This window comes from Sinocyclocheilus anshuiensis, unplaced genomic scaffold (assembly GCF_001515605.1).
Source record: "Sinocyclocheilus anshuiensis isolate Anshui unplaced genomic scaffold, SAMN03320099.WGS_v1.1 scaffold1011, whole genome shotgun sequence".
NCBI lineage: Eukaryota > Metazoa > Chordata > Actinopteri > Cypriniformes > Cyprinidae > Sinocyclocheilus > Sinocyclocheilus anshuiensis.
Window position 1 is genome coordinate 267,180 of NW_015544178.1, and position 18,109 is coordinate 285,288.

The 18,109-nt window shown below is 36.1% G+C and overlaps 4 protein-coding genes across 5 annotated transcripts in view; 3 read left to right on the forward strand and 1 right to left on the reverse strand.

The window, feature by feature from the left end:
* LOC107696299 (H/ACA ribonucleoprotein complex subunit 1-like) overlaps positions 1-1,989 on the forward strand; it is a 9,338-nt gene extending 7,349 nt beyond the window's left edge. Inside the window, exon 7 of the mRNA XM_016496589.1 lies at positions 1,508-1,989. Within this exon, the coding sequence (XP_016352075.1) occupies positions 1,508-1,518 (11 nt within the window). The 3' untranslated portion in view covers positions 1,519-1,989. The remainder of the gene's footprint in view (positions 1-1,507) is intronic.
* A 749-nt stretch (positions 1,990-2,738) lies between these two features.
* Positions 2,739-6,923, forward strand: LOC107696300 (alcohol dehydrogenase class-3). The gene is made up of 9 exons (XM_016496591.1): positions 2,739-2,813; positions 3,386-3,487; positions 4,215-4,356; positions 4,470-4,557; positions 5,179-5,398; positions 5,490-5,750; positions 5,986-6,121; positions 6,464-6,602; positions 6,713-6,923. The coding sequence occupies exons 1-9, from the start codon at positions 2,796-2,798 to the stop codon at positions 6,735-6,737; spliced, it is 1,131 nt and encodes a 376-aa protein (XP_016352077.1). The 5' UTR covers positions 2,739-2,795; the 3' UTR covers positions 6,738-6,923.
* Positions 6,924-7,446: 523 nt separating this feature from the next.
* On the forward strand, positions 7,447-11,523 carry LOC107696296 (eukaryotic translation initiation factor 4E-1A). 2 transcript variants are annotated; one of them, XM_016496586.1, is made up of 8 exons: positions 7,447-7,531; positions 9,300-9,403; positions 9,830-9,925; positions 10,049-10,112; positions 10,195-10,308; positions 10,404-10,543; positions 11,118-11,253; positions 11,333-11,523. In XM_016496586.1, exons 1-7 carry the CDS (start codon positions 7,514-7,516, stop codon positions 11,230-11,232), a joined length of 651 nt encoding a protein of 216 aa, XP_016352072.1. In that variant the 5' UTR covers positions 7,447-7,513; the 3' UTR covers positions 11,233-11,253; positions 11,333-11,523. The 2 variants fall into 2 exon arrangements, with proteins under 2 accessions (XP_016352072.1, XP_016352071.1); XM_016496585.1 differs by having other exon boundaries at positions 11,118-11,235.
* A 731-nt stretch (positions 11,524-12,254) lies between these two features.
* Positions 12,255-16,411, reverse strand: LOC107696298 (alpha-1A adrenergic receptor-like). The gene is made up of 2 exons (XM_016496587.1): positions 15,457-16,411; positions 12,255-13,030 (listed from the first exon to the last, which is right to left on the reverse strand). Exons 1-2 carry the CDS (start codon positions 16,409-16,411, stop codon positions 12,534-12,536), a joined length of 1,452 nt encoding a protein of 483 aa, XP_016352073.1. The 3' UTR covers positions 12,255-12,533.
* Positions 16,412-18,109: the final 1,698 nt, after the last annotated feature.

The following is an 18,109-nucleotide window of genomic DNA, read 5'->3' on the forward strand; positions in this document are numbered from 1 at the left end:
ATTAAGCTATAGCATGTGTGCATTTATACTGAATGTTTTTAGACTACTGTTTTTCATACAAATAGGCTACCTAAAAAAAACATATAGTTATAGTTGTACCATGGTTTTAACTGTTTATCATGATTTAAATGTATGCTACTATGGGAGACCAATGCTTAATCAGAATAAATGTAACCTTATAAAACTGAGGTTGCTACAATTGTTACTGATTTTAATAATGAACAAATATTTACCTCTGCATCCTAACTCAAGCTACTATCAAATGTGCATTTCTAAGAGACAAAAAAGTGATGTTATTATTAATATTATCAGTCAACCCAAATCTGTTTCTTGATTTGAAACAATATCACTCATTAGAACATGCAGAAACTAAGAAATAGTGTATCTTTCCGCACAACCTTTTTCTGTCTGTATGCTTTATATAGGGAGCTAATAATAGCCATCGATTGTGCTTTCTCTTTCCATTTGCTCTGTTTTGTCAAACACCGTACTTCAAACTCATCGATGCAACTTAGTTAATTTCTGAAGTGAACGTATGGGATCAGATGATCCCATACAGATGCGTTTACTCCGTCACACGAGCATTAAGTAGCGTTGTGAGATCCAGTGTGAAGCGTTTGAACTCAGCGATGAACACACATGACTCGGTGATTTAAACTAGTTTAAAGCCAAACAGGAGAAACACTGTGTGCAACAAGACAGTCAGAAGGCTTTTCGATCTACACATCACCATCATTTACCATGGATTTACTGTAGTAACACTCACTGCACCAAGGCATTGTGGCAGAAACTTGGGATATTCACACTGAATTTTTTATACAGGAGTTATGGTAATTATAGTATAGTATAGATTAAGCTATAGCATGTGTGCATTTATACTGAATGTTTTTAGACTACTGTTTTTCATACAAATAGGCTACCTAAAAAAAACATATAGTTATAGTTGTACCATGGTTTTAACTGTTTATCATGATTTAAATGTATGCTACTATGGGAGACCAATGCTTAATCAGAATAAATGTAACCTTATAAAACTGAGGTTGCTACAATTGTTACTGATTTTAATAATGAACAAATATTTACCTCTGCATCCTAACTCAAGCTACTATCAAATGTGCATTTCTAAGAGACAAAAAAGTGATGTTATTATTAATATTATCAGTCAACCCAAATCTGTTTCTTGATTTGAAACAATATCACTCATTAGAACATGCAGAAACTAAGAAATACATTTTTCTATTTAGATATTTATTTTGTTAAGGAAAATTAATGGTCTGGTTTCTACAACTTTCATTTTGGAGCAAAAATCTGGCTTTAAACTTGAAAGAAATAAAGATTTGACATTTATCGTGATAATTATCGATATCGACTGATATGAAAAAAAAATAGCGTGATAATTTTTTTTGGGCCATATCGCCCAGCCCTACTGATCTGTATTTTTCATTCAATTAAAACATCTTCATTGTAGTAAGAGAAACAAGTCAAATTTTTCTTACTTGCTTTGCAGGTGGAAGATGATGAAGGTCTCACAGTATGGGATGTGACCTTCCTTCTGCTGGGGAGACTTCCAGTGAGAAGCCCGAAGCAGCATTTGGACTGTTAATTGATGCCGCTCTTGTACAGCTGAACTTTTTACTTTGTTTTGTACCATATGTGTATTTTTCTGCAGTAGATTTTTTTATTTGGTATACTAATAGGGCTGAGGTTTTAAGTTACCACATCCCTGTGTTCAAAGAGGGCAGGTGTCTCCATAACCTTGACTGGTTGGTTTGCATCCACTGACAGCTGGACCAGTATAGACTTGAGCAACATCAAGGTTATGTAGTGTGACACAATGGTAAAGCCAACTCCACAGATACTACTAATAATAATAATGTAAAAAACATTGTTGGATTATAATGGATATTTGCATTTACAGAATTGCAATTTGTTTCATTTGAACTCCAGATGCCACCATGGACTTGCAAAAAAAACCCCGATGGTATTACTGTAGATTAACTTGGTCAACTTGTTTTTACTAAATCTACTGTGATTTGCCAACATGTTTGTTCACAAATTCCAAAAGAATCTGCTATTGCTCAAGGGTAGATACTGGGTTGTTACAGCCACTTTGAATGGGGGAGATTCCTGATTCTGCAAAGCTGTCAGAGACGGTTTATAAAAAAGCAATGTGTAGTGTTATCAACAGCTGGACAAAGTGTTTAGTCGGGGTTTTTTCCAGATCCTCAGTGCAGAACCAGACAGCCTTGGAAAATTACTATTCTTGGAAAAACAATATGTCACTGACTACAGTTTAAAATAACAATTATACATTTTTGAAGATGCTGATAAATAGACAAGTGACAACATTTCAGATATTAAAGGATGGCATTTTGGTCACTGTATATTCCACAGTTCCTAATTGATTTTGTGATTATTATATAATACAAATACACCAGCCTATTTCAACTACCGAAACGGTGCTGATAGTTATGCATGTGGACATTGAAAGACCACATGACCTAAAGTTCCATTTCCAGACATAACTTATTACATATTTACAGTATACAGGCATCAGAAATGCTTTGACACCCAATTTCTAGTTGCAGGGAAAGCTGCTCTTTGATTCATTGTTTACAATTCAAAAGATTAATCGTTTAGCAACAATCCAATAAAATGGAAAAGCGCTGCTTTCGCTGAGAAAAACAACGAACTTTGCTCAAGCGTAGCCACATCCTGGTCTCTCATTGGTTGAAGAAAGAGTTCTTCAGTTTGCCCCACCCCTCCTTTCCTTCCTCTCGTGGTGGAAGAAAAGCATGGACACAACTGGGAAAGTAAGTTGGCAGCGAAATTTGCCCTCACCCTTTGAACTACGTGAAGTATTTACAGTGTGCATTTGGGCGCTTTTAATGTTCGTAATTTTGCACTATTTGTGAAAAACCTCGAGCGCCAAGACCTTCAATCAAAAACGGGTTCAAATATGTAACAGCACTTGTGCAATACAGGAGTGCAGATCTTGGTATACAAAGATCCATTGTGCTGCTTTGACCTGTTTTCCGTTGCCCTTGTTTTCTGTTTTCAGATATGTGACAATGCATGCGTAAAAGATCAGAAACATGTTAGTCTGATCTCGTTATTGTTGCATTCAACGAGCTTTCAGCATTGATTTATTACAGCATATAAATAGAGATTCACTATATACTGGGTCGATTTTGCTATACTGTACATGAAATGTATTAAAAATCACATGGTTTTGTGCGTCTAATTGCATCTCAAACTGCACTGTATCTGCATAACATCATCCAGAGCAGTGGCTTACATAACCTTCATTTTATGGGAAAATGAGTTACCAAAACAATTCTTCTAAGAGGATTTATGGACTGAAATCTTCTCGATTCATCCTCAGGTGATCAAGTGCAAGGCAGCAGTGGCCTGGGAGGCTGGTAAGCCTCTTTCCGTTGAAGAGGTGGAAGTAGCTCCACCTAAAGCCCATGAAGTTCGAGTGAAGGTAAACCATTAATCTGAACATTGTACCTTTTGACAAAAGCAATAGGTTATTTGATGTGGATAAATTGTAGATAACACAGAGTACTTTGGTGCTCCATAAAACCTTTGTTTTTAACATTTTAAAGTGACATATCAGAGTATTATGACATGTTTTCATAACTGATAGAGTCACGATTTCACTTTCTACACTGAACAAAATTATAAACGCAACACTTATTTTTGCCCCCATTTTTCATGAGCTGAAGTCAAAGATCTAAGACGTTTTCTATGTACACAAAAGGCCTATTTCTCTCAAATATTGTTCACAAATCTGTCTAAATCTGTGTTAGTGAGCACTTCTCCTTTGCCGAGATAATCCATCCACCTCACAGGTGTGCCTTAGGCTGGCCACAATAAAAGGCCACTCTAAAATGTGCAGTTTTACTAAAAATGGGGGCAAAAAATGCAAGTGTTGCGTTTATAATTTTGTTCAGTATAATTGCACCGGCTCTACTAAAGCTGTAACAAACCAGCTTGCAGCTGCACCCTGTCAAAGCACCATGTTCTGTGACAGATTTACACCGGGCAGGTGTTCAGTTTTGACCCTGCAGTCTTGTCTTGAGCATGATTATGCAGAAGCCTGTTTGTGTTCTTTATTAAAATAATTAAACAATCAATCAAGTCATTTATAAATGCATAGCTGTTCAAAATCTGTAACTGTGAGAAGTCTTCATAGTTGTATGTTTTAGATTCATGCTACAGGTGTGTGTCACACTGATGCCTACACTCTGAGTGGGAGTGACCCTGAGGGCTTGTTTCCTGTCATCCTGGGTCATGAGGGGGCAGGCACTGTTGAGAGTGTTGGCGAAGGGGTCACCAAATTCAAACCAGGCATGTCAAAATGGACTATTTACCCTCACGTGAATGACATTTAATGTGTAAAATGTGAGCAGTTTTGGGTGTTATGCAGAAATCTTGAAGCTCTTTCACTTTTTTTGTTGAAGGTGATACTGTTATTCCGCTGTATGTACCCCAATGTGGAGAGTGCAAGTTTTGTAAAAATCCTAAAACCAACCTGTGTCAGAAAATCAGGTAATTATGAAAATAAATTAATTGTCATTTTTCCTTTAGTAGTGAAAATACACTACTGTTAAAAAGTTGGGGTCAGTAAGATTTAATTTTTTTAGGAAGAAATTATACATTTATTCAGCAATAACACATTAAATTGCAAAAATAACAAAAAAAAAAATCAGAAGACTTAGAAGAAAAAAGACAGAAAACTATTTAAGCTATTTTAAGTAATGTTGTTCTTTTGAACTTTCAATTCATCAAAGAAACCTGAAAAAAAAAACTGTTTTCAATATTGAAAAAAAATTTGTTTTTTTCTTTTTGAGCACCAAATCAGTGTATTAAAAGGATTTCTGAAGTATTATGGGACACTGAAGACTGGAGTAATGACTGGTGAAAATTCAGCTTTGCCTCACCGGAATAAATTAAATTTTAAAATATATTAAAATAGAAAAAATATTTTTTTTAATTAATATTTCAAAATATTACTGTTTTTACTGTCTTTTTGATTAAATAAATGCAGCCTTGGTGAGCATAAGAGACCAACCCCAAACTTTTGAAGGGTAGCGTAGGTCTTTTTATCGTTAATGCTAACTGAAATAGTTTGGTTTGTAGATACTTAGTTGTAATGTAATTTATTTTTAGGGTGACCCAAGGTCAGGGTCTGATGCCTGATAAGACCTCCAGGTTCACCTGTAAAGGAAAGCAGCTTTTCCACTTCATGGGTACCAGCACCTTTTCTGAATACACCGTGGTGTCTGAAATCTCTCTGGCCAAAGTGGATGAAAATGCCCCCCTGGACAAAGTGTGTCTGCTGGGCTGTGGCATCTCCACTGGATATGGAGCTGCCATCAATACGGCTAAGGTCTGTTTTGTTTAATTAATGAGTATTTCTTTATATTTGAATATTTCCTGCTGCCTCAAAATGTCACATGAACTTGTATTCACCCTGGCAGGTTGAGGCCGGCTCTACATGTGCTGTGTTCGGTTTGGGAGCAGTGGGGCTTGCAGTCATAATGGGCTGCAAGTCAGCCGGCGCCACCAGGATCATTGGCATTGACATCAACCCAGACAAGTTTGAAATTGCCAAGACGTTTGGAGCCACTGAGTTTGTGAACCCTAAGGACCACAGCAAGCCCATTCAGGAAGTGCTGGTGGAGCTGACAGATGGAGGTGTTGACTACTCCTTCGAATGCATTGGCAATGTTGGCATTATGGTGAGCTGCAGAAACATCAGCCATTTAGTTAGGGTTGAACAAAAGCTGGCTAATACAGCCACCCAGCTGTGTTAGAGTCGTCATTGTTCCACAGAATATCTGCTTCCATGGTAACTCAAAATTAGAGCCAAAATAATTATCACTATTTGTACTAATGTGAAGTGCATAATTGCACTATTGTTTTATACAGCTTAGGTTCAGGATGACCATTATCGTTATCATGTTTTAATTTCAGAGAGCTGCTCTTGAGGCTTGTCACAAAGGCTGGGGAACCAGTGTCATCATTGGTGTGGCAGGAGCAGGGCAAGAAATATCCACTCGCCCCTTTCAGCTGGTCACAGGACGTACATGGAAAGGCACAGCTTTTGGTGGTGGGTATTTTATTGTATTTATTTTTTATTTTATTTTTTATCACTTTTATTATATGTATTTTTTATAAAAATGTATTGTTTTGTTTTTCATTTTATTATTTTTATATTTCATAATGCAGCATTTTTAGTATTTATTTATAATTTGTTTTATTACTTTATTTTATAATCTTATTGTATTATTGTTTTATTTTTATTTTGTGTCTATTATTATTATTATTATTATTTTATTATAGAATTATTGGTATTATAGAATGTTACCATTTACAAATAGCATATAGCATATCAATATGATATGCGGGGCAATTCGCTTCATAAGAGAAGGATGTTCTCTTTGTCTTTCAGGATGGAAGAGTGTGGAGAGTGTCCCTAAGCTAGTGAATGACTACATGAGTAAGAAGCTGATGGTGGATGAGTTTGTTACTCACACATTGCCCTTTGCCCAGATCAATGAGGCCTTTGACCTGATGCATGCTGGGAAGAGGTACATACATTATAACATGCCTGTTTTTATCTGGTGTTTTTTGTAATATTATATTTATGCAATGTGGGTAACAAATTGATTTCTAAATGCAATTTTTGTGTCTTCCACAGTATCCGAACTGTCCTGCAGCTTTGAGCCTCGAGTTCAAACAAACTCAAAGTCAAACTCATGTCCTAACTGCCTTGTCATGCCATGAAACAAACTAATCCTGAACACCCTTGTCTCAGTAGTTACTGTTGACCTTTGTGTTAGAGGTTGTTCTGATAATGGTTATTTGTGTGTAGAGTTCCAGTTACACACTGAATAAATTTGATTACCAAACACAGAGCATTCTGTGTTTCCTTTTTTTTTTTTCTTTTCTTTTTTAAAAAGTCAAAATGTTGCAATATTAGTGGCTTAGTATATTCTGTTGTACATTATACAATTTGAACATTTAGAACCATATAAATTGACCAATTTGATTAATAATTTGATTAATATCAGCATGTTCAAAACATTCCAGTTGATTACATAATGTTAGAATTATGATTTTAAAATAGTATTTTCTCTGATACCTTCTACTTTCAGTTATACAAAATGTAAAAATACACAGTTAAAAACAAATAAATATATATGTGTGTGTGTGTGTGTGTGTATGTGTATATATATATATATATATATATATTAGTTATCCATTACATTTATGTGCATAAATAAAGCACTTAGATGGTTTTGCTCAGGCAGTGGAGTGTTAATGAATGAGAAACAGCCATACATGATTCATAAGCTTTTACGGCGGGAGTCCTCTTCGCTCAGAGTCCTCTAGGGGTCGCTGTCCAGACGCGTGCTACTCTGACACGCATGTGTTCGGTTGAGTTGGGCCAATCAAATAGTGTTTTCACACACGGAAAGACCCTTCACATTTGTAGAAGATGGCGACTGCTGAACCGGTTAGTCAATAAAAGTGCTCTTATAAACATTATTGTGATGACACCAGTGGTAGTTATTTCTGTTAAACACGTGTTTTATTTTGGTCGGCTTTTATAAAAGCTAATCTGAATCGATATGTTGTGGAGTGATATCTCTCACAGCAGACTGTCAAATGAGCTCGTGTGTGACTGTCGCACATGTGTGTTTGAAGGATATTGTGCAAAAGTGTTAAATATTTGTTTTTCTATATTATTATTATTATTTTGTAATCTGAAGAGGGGGGCTGTGAGAATATTTGATGTTTTCTTTGAAAGTTGAACATGTTGTTAAACCGTATCTGTTTCTGTATGTTAATCTAGAGTCATGTTTTGCTGATGTGTCACTGAAAATATGGATAATGTGATTGATTGTTTTTAGTCTTTGAATGGACACATCGCTTAATGTAGCTCAAAACCGTTGATCTGATCTTTTAGACAAGATAAAGGTAAACAAGGATATAAGCGGAATTGTTAGATGTTTAGTTTGGTCAAATGTTAATAAAGTAAGTTTTGTAAAGAACCTTTAGTCAGTGTGTCGAATTTTACACAGTTACTTGTTTGGTTGCGAGATTATCTGTTTTTATTTCTAAACATACATGTTTGTCACTGTAAAAATAATAATAATAAAAAAAAAAAACTTGAGGCACCATTTCCTCAAACAGCCTTTGGAGAACTTTTATGTACATTTTCAGAAAGTGCAGTTTTCCGAGAAACTTTAACAAGGATCCGTTCGTGCAAAAGCTTTCATGAATGTCCATCGTTCCTCCAGTGACTCTGTCATAAAGAAAAGACTTGAGATGTAATGTTCCTTGAGTATGCAGCAAATATTGAAATGGTGCCTAGAATTTTTTTTTTCAGAGGGTTTTGAGAGTTTCGTAATCTGAAGAACCAAAATGGTGGCGTCAGTCTGTTTATTAATTAATGTATTTGTTTATTTATTTTTATAGTTTTTATATAGTTCTGATTATATATATTGGAATGGGGAAAGCACATTTAAATTAGTTTTTCATTAGTAAAAGTAATAGCACCAGTAATAAATACAGCTTAATTGTTTTATAACATTTACTCTAACACAGTGGGGCCTCAGCAAACTTCAAAGATGACTTACAATGATTTAAAATAAGACAAAACAATATATGATAATATGAGGATGCCTCATTTTAAAAGTGTCAAATCAAGTCACCTTTATTTATATAGCGCTTTTAACAATACAGATTGTCTCAAAGCAACTGAACAGCATTAATTAGGAAAATAGTGTGTCAATAATGCAAAATGACAATAGTAAACACAAATTTTTCAGTTAAAGACAGTTCATCATTGAATTCAGTGATGTCAACATCCAGCTCAGTTTAAATAGTATCTTTGCAATCAAAAGTGTGACTTGTAGACTTTGAAAAGTCATGTAAATTAATTTTGATAACTCCATCTGCATTTTTATAGTGTATATAAAGCTACAAATAGTTTGTTGAGTAGAAATTGTGAGACAAATTTTTAAAAAATATTTAAAAAATAAATCATTGACAAGATCACGAACAGCTGGTTGATTGAAAAGTCCATTGAATATTGTTGCAGACAACGGCATTGGAGTCAAAAAGCTCAAGGACCTATTCTGTGTGTGTGTGTGTGTGTGTGTGTGTATATATATATATATATATATATAGACATTTTCTTTGAAATGTCACATTCAGCTTGCAAGACATAAGATTAAAATAATGGAAATATAATAAATTGTTCTGTTCTTTACCTGTAGGAAACTTCAACAAACCCATCAAATTCAGAAGAAGAAAAAAAAGACGAAAATAAGCAAGAGATAGTTAGTCTTGAAGATTATATTAAACATCCTCTGCAGAACAGGTAAAGCCACCCAGGGGACACATATTTCAAACGATTAACACCAAATTTAACACACCTGCTCCCCATTCACACCTGAGACCTTGTAACACTAATGAGTCACATGACACCGGGGAGAGAAAATGGCTAATTGGGCCCAATTTGGACATTTTCACTTAGGGGTGTACTCACTTTTGTGGCCAGCGGTTTAGACATTAATAGCTGTGTGTTGAGTTATTTTGAGGGGACAGCAAATGTACACTGTTATACAAGCTGTACACTCACTACTTTACATTGTAGCAAAATGTAATTTCTTCAGTGTTGTCACATGAAAAGATATAAATAAATATTTACAAAAAAGTGAGGGGTGTACTCACTTCTGTGAGATACTGTATATGGAATATCTGGCTAAATATCTGGAAGAGTTATCAAGGGTTTTTCTTTTGGCAGATGGGCTCTTTGGTTCTTTAAAAATGACAAAAGCAAAACATGGCAAGCTAATCTCCGTCTCATCTCAAAGTTTGACACAGTGGAAGACTTCTGGGCGTAAGTATTAATGAGAGAATTGAAACAGCACAGACAGCATGATAGATTCACCAGCCATTGATTAAATAAACAGACTGAGAGTTGTAAGCAACACTGGCACTAACAGAGGTTTTGATTCCCCAGGTTATACAATCACATTCAGTTATCAAGTAACTTAATGTCAGGATGTGACTACTCCCTCTTCAAGGTAAGCCACAATAAAGCATTATAACATTATGCCAAAAATGTTGAAATCATCTAAAATGATCCGTGTGCTCTCTTTGGAGCAGGATGGCATTGAGCCCATGTGGGAAGATGAGAGAAACAAGCGGGGCGGCCGCTGGCTGATTACCCTGTCCAAACAGCAGCGCAGAGCCGACCTGGACCGCTTCTGGTTGGAGACGGTAAGTCCATACTCTGTCCAGTCGGTGTAACTGCATTAGCTGCAAAATTGATAGTAGGGTATGTTCTCTCTCTCAATTCTGGTTTTGTTTTCCAGCTTTTGTGCCTTGTGGGAGAAGCATTTGATGACCACAGTGACGACGTCTGTGGTGCTGTCGTCAACATCCGAACAAAGGGAGACAAAATAGCAATATGGACAACAGACTACGAGAACAAAGATGCTGTTGTACACATAGGGTAAAAATCGTTTAGTCCACGTAGACCACTTAAATCTTGCTCCTTCAAGCTCGTGTTCATCTGCCTCGATTTTGGAGTGCAACGCCCACAACTCAAAATCCAGTAAACAACCTATGCATAGAACCAAGTCCCAGCCCTACGTTTTTTTTTTCTTTTCCGATAATCTGTTACACTTGGATGTATGTCATAATACAGAAGAAAAGATCTGCTGCTACTTGCATTTCATTGTGACTATAATTTTTGCTTTCTTTTAATTTGTGGTTATTAGGTAAAGCACTAGGTAGATTATTGCCAACTTTACACTGCAAAGGTGGTGTTTAGGTGGCATTTATTTACCCAGACTGTTTAATGCTGCTCAGAGGTGGAATAAATGTATTTCCACAGCAATTACAACTGTATATGTTGAAACTAGCGACTGAGGTGGGTCTGAGCAGGCATAATTTAGTCTGGCTTTTATGCAGCATTGTGCCTTAACACTGAATTTTCAGCAGGCACAGAGCAGCCTTAACCCCGAACCTTATGTTACTTCTTGGATCTGTCGGTAAATTTGTAACATTTTTTTGTCTATTCACAGGCATGTGTATAAGGAAAGATTAGGTGTGCCTTCGAAAGTCATCATTGGATACCAGTCACATGCAGACACAGCCACCAAAAGTGGTTCCACCACCAAGAATAAGTTTGTTGTTTAAGGAGTGAGTATTTTTTTGATAGTTCTTCTCAGTTTTTCATATCATTCAATTTATATTAAATATCCTTTCTTAAATTGTTCATGCTATAATTTCATTTCAGATGCTGCAACAGTCTGAATCTTTATCAAATTCAGATCTTCATCAGAAGAGACAGACAAACAAAAACAAAACAGTGCTGGGATCTGACCTTTCACACAATGTTGTGGGGGAAATTAAAAGCCTTCAGATTAGTAGATAGAAGGATTTAATCAGAGGAATATTGTATTTACAAAACTGTACAGTGTATAAAAACAGAGCCATGTTCTTTTTTTTTTTTTTAAATGTCAGTGTACTATTAACTGATCTTTTGCTGGTGGGGATGGGAAGTGTATTCAGTTAAATTATGAATATTTTTCTTTCATATTCTGTTTGCCTTTTTATGTTGGGTTGCAGTTACTAAATCTTAAGTGTAATTTATTTATTTTTTACTTACACATTTATGTTTCTTCTTTGGATTCAGTGTTTGAGTGATTTGGACAGTAAACTGATCATGACATTTCTAATTACACTATTCAAATAATTCTTGTATTGCAGCTTGAGATTGTCAAAGGTTGATTCTGTTCAAAGACTGTTGTATAAATGTGTATTTTTGCAGTCTTGTTTTACATTCCTCATGTGAAATGTTCAAGGCAGTATTGAGAAAACTGATCTCCGGTTCTCACCTTTTCCTAAGGAGTTTAATTGAGTTGCCTGACTTTGTAACAAAAATGATAGAACCCCTTTCTTGAACATGGGTGCTTATGAAAATGAATGTAAATAAAATGTACAGTGCATTGTCTATATCCAGTGAAGAGGCTCTGAAATTTATCTGTTGATGATAAATAAATAATCTGCTCTGAGATTCTTGAGATGGGAGAACTATTTTCTCAATCCAGTAAATTAGCTTAACCCTTTAGCTAAATTTATTAGCTTCCCTTTGCTCATAAATTCAGTATAATGTCCTTTATGTTAATCATCTATGATAAAAGTCAGTTTTGGTTAAAAAGTTAGTTTTGCAAGAACAATTTTTAAGTTTACTGTATACATTATCTTAATACCAACTATACAACTTATTTAGTATTGGAAATTAATGAAAAATGCTCAGCAAAATTGCATTAATGTTGTGTTTGTTAAAGAATGCCAAAGTATTCACACTGCTGTACACTAATGCCAGGTTGTATATTAGATTAAAAAGAAATATGATTTATTTGTATTATTCTTGACCACGAAAATACTTAAGGTGATTAAAAAAAGAAAAGACTTGTGCCACTAGTTCGACATTCCTACTCTTTCAATTGTTCTTGAGGCCAATTTCTGATACCAGCCTGATCCGGATTGCCTACAGACTGGGTTGGATCTTCCTCCACAGGCTCAAGATGATGATCCAAAATACTCTCAGATAACATAGAAGGTGTCCTGCTCCGGGCATGTCTGGGTCCATCCTCCTGGAAATGCGACAGGCCTTTGGTATGATAACTAGGGCTGGGGCTGGCAGAGGACAGGGTTCTCTGGCTCCCATTTAGGTAACTACCATAGTTCACAGAGTCCTTTGAGTCCTGCCGTGAGTAGGAGTTGATGTGCGCGCCCTGGTAGTTGTACGCTCTCCAACCTGGCTGTCTCCTGTGGTGACATCTGCATTTCAGGATGCGGATGAAAGCTAGCTTGAACTCCCGGCTGTAGCAGGGATAGATGATGGGATTCAGGCAGCTGTTTAAGTAACCAAGCCAGAAGATGATTTTGAAGATGGTTTCAGGAGGCCGCAGGCTGACATTGAATGCGACTGCAAAGAGAGAGAGTACATTGGGTGAGGTTGAGTTTTATTATTAATATTGTGACATCATGTTATGAGTTATTCAGATTACAAACTAGATTTACATAGTACTTTTAATTTAAAAAATGTGAATTTGGCCATCTCTAGAGAAAGTCTAAGCTATGAAGTGTATTCCTGAGAAACCTTATATGTTAAATTTTCTGTGATGCTGTGTGGGGCCCTGAACAAACCATAACACGTGTGCTTCCTTTTTTCTCTCATATAACACTGCATGATTGGTGCGCCCCCTGCTGCCACGATTTGTGATTGTTTGTGACTGTGCCCCCTGTCGGTACAACTGTTTTTTTTTTTTAAGGTCTGTCATTTGCTTAAGTATCCAGCAGGTGGCAACAACGCTTGTTTATCAATTTTTCTGCTTATTGCAAATTTGTGTTAAAACTGAAAATAAAAATCTACCGAATGCCAGATGTGCACAGCATTTACAAACAGAACAAAGTCAACATAAAAACAAAAGTTTAAATTAATATATGTTTTAGATTTTATGTAAATAATTGATTTGTTTTTATTTTACTGAGGTATTGGAAATAAAACGAGAAAAGTGAATTTAAAACGAAATACCAAGTGTTGTATTCCTATGGGATAACACTATGTACTAATGAAATAATCTAAGTTAATACTATAGTGAACTTTTGAAACCGTACAGATAATTTTTGTTTTTCTTTGAAGGGACCTTGGAAGAAAGGGCATGTGATGCATTATACTGGTGTTCTGAAATAACATTTCTAAATATTTTACAATTGTCTGAATTTCTAATAATTAAATTAAATGCAGTCACTTCACAAAGTGTCCGATTGTTTAGACATGTTTTGACATCTCTATAAAATTATTAGCAACTAAAATTATTTACATCCTTTCAACCAGTTCTCAAAACAAACTTACATAATAATGCAAACAAAGTGCAAATTGATATTCAGTCTAAACATTTTTTAATCACTTAATCTATAACCAAATTAACAATAGGTTTTTTTTTTTTTTCATAAGCTACATGAAAGTCATTGGGTTTAGTATCCAAGTGATTATCTAATAAGCAGAGTTAAATACATCATCATTCAGGCCTTTTGCCCAGTTGATATATGAATGTGTGAAAGCCTGAAGCAGTTGTGAATTAATAACCTGAATATGAAATGCTTCTTCTGTTTATTATAACATTTAGCAAGATTTGTAGAAAAGTTATTTTATCCCCTTTTTCATTAAAGTTCAGTGGTAGAGCTGTGGATCTGTGCCATTAATTGCTTTAGACTGAGATCCCTGGTGTATAAAGTGGAAACCTCAAAGTTGCAGCCCTAGTGCATTGACCCACTGCATTCAAAGTACCATGGAAACCATGAGACTTGGCTGAAAAAAAAAAAAACGAATTCATGAATGAAGACCAAACGAGTATAAGTTACAAAGATCTATAAGAAGGCGTATATAAGATGTATATTATTATTATTATTATTATTATTATTATTTCAACTTTATATTATGTTGGGATGGGAAAGTCCTAATTGTTCTGTATTTTGTGTTGTTCCTGTGGATAGTATAGCAAAATGTAATTAAATTATTATAAGTTTCTATTTATCTTACCAAACTCTCATGACATGGAATCAGTAGAGCAATTATAATGATTAATTATTTGTTGAGCATTAAATTTGATTAAATTAACTCCTTGTGAGGATTGTTTCATCTTAATTGCTGTTTGCTAACCTTTCACAGATCTTAAGTAGTGACATAAGAACAAATATTGACAGGCATATGCAATATATAAGGCATCAGGATGTATAAGGGCAAACGAAATGATGGGCAGGATGTCATTAAGAATTTTGAACTTTAAGAATGTCTGTATTTTAACTAAAAGTATTATTATCACTTCTAACACTGAAATAATATAATGATAGTGTAAGTTGGTTAGCTGGTCTCCAAGCCTGGTCTAGCTGATCTGTTGGCCAGTTTTAAAGGCGTTTTGGGCATTTTCCTACTAGTGAAACTGGCATAATGATTTGTGGGTATGTGTGTGTGTGTGTGGCTGGGTGTGTTCTCTAGAAATATTTGTGTATAGGCTTCAAGAATATTCATATTGTTTTAATTATTGTTTTCCTGCTTTCTTGTTTCCATTATTGTTTTACAGAAAGAAAGAAAGAAAGCCTTTAAAACCTGCTTAAAATTATTTGCTGGTCTTGTCTGTCAAATGCCAGTTGGTTTTTAGATGATCGGGCTAAGAGACGAGCTTAAAACCTGCTAAGACCATTGTAATGTAAGTTTTACATTTATTATCATTTTCCTGAAAAGTCCCATAATATGCTATTTAATTGCAGCTCTCTTTGTGACAACATACCCCATATAGTGTGAAAACATGAAAGGGGGAGGGGGACAAATTGTGTTTAAGAAAGACCTACCAATTGGTAAAGTGAGGAAGAATGGCAACCAGCACAACGTAAACATGCCGACCACAACCCCTAAGGTCTTAGCTGCTTTTTTTTCCCTGGAAAACCTCAGAAGTTTGACCGTCAGAGAATTCCTCCTCTGATGCGTGCGACCTTTGCCTGCTGCGCCGGAGTCCTCGTGCACCTGCGAACCCCTGTGAATCCTCAACGTTATTTCACCTGAATTCATGGTTTCCGTCTTTACACCAGCTTCCAAATTCTTCGTTGTCCGTTTAGCCACTACATACACACGACAGTACATGACTAGAATAACAATTAATGGAATATAGAAGGAGCCGAGCGATGAGAAGAGCGCATAAAAGGGTTCCTCGGTTATTACGCACACCATGTGGTCCGGTGACGGAGGCTCCTTCCATCCTAGCAGGGGTCCGATAGAGATGACCAAAGACAGGACCCAAACCCCCAGCATGGCCAGCAAAGCTCTGCGTCCTGTCACGATGTTGGGGTATTGCAACGGATGGCTCACTCCGATATAACGGTCAATGGAGATTACGCACAGACTCATGATGGATGCGGTGCAACATAACACATCAACCGCTGCCCAAACATCACAGAAAATCCTCCCGAACACCCAGTAACCCAATATTTCCAATGTTGCTGATACGGGTAACACAGTTGTGCTGAGGTGCAAGTCGGCAATAGCGAGATTAACGATGAAATAATTAGTTGGAGATCGCAGGTGCCTATTGCACACTACTGACAAAATCACCAAGATGTTTCCAGCCACCGCGAAGATGATGAAAGCCCCCAAAGCCAAGCCGAGCGGGACGGCACGGGACAGGTGGAGTGGCTCGAGTTCTGTGCTTTTTAACTCGGAAGAGTTGGAAAACTTCGGTGACCCTTCGTACACATCCAAATAACCGCTTCCCCAAGACTGTGTGAATTCGTCTTCATTTTGTTGGCTCATTTTGGCGAAAAATGTTCTCCATTGCTGACACGTTGGTTGGCTGCTTAAATCAGGTTGTTATTAAATGTCTAGAACGTTGCACGAGTTACTGATAAGCAATGTTGTCATTCTGATGCACTCATGTAATGTGAAAAGAAGAGTCTCTGTCTCAGGGGTAAGGCGGTAATACCGCCCATCCCTGCTTCTGTCCAAACTCTGAGTAAATGTTGCATTTTTCTTTTCTTTCTTTTTTAAACAGAGGAAGAGTCCTGAAAAGCAAACACAAAACACTATAGGGGAGGCTGAAGAGTTTTGAAATGTCTTAAACTTTTAAATAATATTTCCATATTTGTCTTCTACAAATTAAAGTTTACACTGGGAAACTTGGTGTAGAATGATGTAAAAAAAAAAATGGGGCAGAACATTTTTTACTCAGAAATTGCAAGTAGATTTCACAAATTTGCACTCCAAAAAGGCTCTTCTTTCAAAGTCATTGGTGATTATCTACTGCAAGAACCTACATCTGAAATACTTAATGGCCATGTGGTTATAGCCTACTATTTTATTTTTTCAGCTATTTCAAGCCATCAAGGGAAATTCAAGTGTATAAGAACATTTTGTGAAGCATGCAGTAAACTAGTGTGACATCACAGGTTGTTTTCTGTACTTATATAAAAGCTTTATACTTTACACTTGAGCCCAGACAAAACCGCATAACCATGCGACTTTTGTTACACAATTTAGTTTCATGCAAAGCCTTCATTATCTCCTGTGGAATCTGAAGATGAGCTCATTGGGTTGGAGACATGAGGTTTTAATCCCAAAGTGTGCCAGGAATAGAGCTTTTTTATGTCCCAATCTTGTTATAACGTATTGTTGAAAAATTTGATTCAGCAGATTATTTTTCATTTGATCTTTTTATTTCTTTATTTATTTATATTTTATCTTATGTTGCATTTAACTCATAGATTTTATCAGCTCATGCATTCCCTGTGAATCGAACCCACAACCTTGGTGTTGCTCTTCTGGCCAGAAGAGAACTGGCCCCCGACTGAGCCTGGTTTCTCCCATGGTTTTTTTCTCCATTTATGTCACCGATGGAGTTTTGCTTCGATGGAGCACTGTCGCCTTTGGCTTGCTTAATTAGGGACGCTTGACTGATTGCACTAGCCTATTGGAAGAGAGCTGAACTGGATGATGACATCACTGAATCATCAATGAACTGACTTTAGCTGGAAAAATGACTCTTTGTTTTGTCCTCTTGCATTATTGACAAACTATTTTCCTGTTTGACACTGTAAAGCTGTTTTGACTCAATCAGTATTGTATAAAGCGCTATATAAAGGTGACTTGACTTGCTAGCATCATGTTGTGAAAGCACTCCCAAGGTGTCCGATATTGCTTCATATACAAAAAAGAGACATAATGATATGCCCAGTGGCGCAAAAACGGGATATGCAGTATATGCAGTGCATAGGGGCGCCGCACATAGGGGGGCGCCATTTTGCCGAAATCATTATGTGAAAATCTTATTTAATAAAACGTGATAAATAATCAAAAGCTTAGTTGTTAAAAATAATGTAATAAAACATTTTTATTGAACGATTTTTAGCATTTTTAATGAGTTCAAATTTTTTTTTATTATAAACATATTAAAGGGGTCATATGATGCTGCTAAAAAGAACATTATTTTGTTTATTTGGTGTAATGAAATGTGTT

Excerpts from the sequence above, each read along its gene's own strand:
- LOC107696300 (XM_016496591.1), top strand. Across the intron at positions 5,399-5,489 it reads CTGCCATCAATACGGCTAAG|GTTGAGGCCGGCTCTACATG; the intron begins GTCTGTTTTGTT and ends TCACCCTGGCAG. Across the intron at positions 6,122-6,463 it reads GAAAGGCACAGCTTTTGGTG|GATGGAAGAGTGTGGAGAGT; the intron begins GTGGGTATTTTA and ends TTTGTCTTTCAG.
- LOC107696296 (XM_016496586.1), top strand. Across the intron at positions 10,113-10,194 it reads GTGACTACTCCCTCTTCAAG|GATGGCATTGAGCCCATGTG; the intron begins GTAAGCCACAAT and ends TCTTTGGAGCAG. Across the intron at positions 10,544-11,117 it reads GATGCTGTTGTACACATAGG|GCATGTGTATAAGGAAAGAT; the intron begins GTAAAAATCGTT and ends GTCTATTCACAG.
- LOC107696298 (XM_016496587.1), bottom strand. The coding sequence starts at position 16,411 with ATGAGCCAACAAAATGAAGACGAATTCACACAGTCTTGGGGAAGCGGT. Across the intron at positions 13,031-15,456 it reads CTTCCTCACTTTACCAATTG|TCGCATTCAATGTCAGCCTG; the intron begins GTAGGTCTTTCT and ends CTCTCTTTGCAG.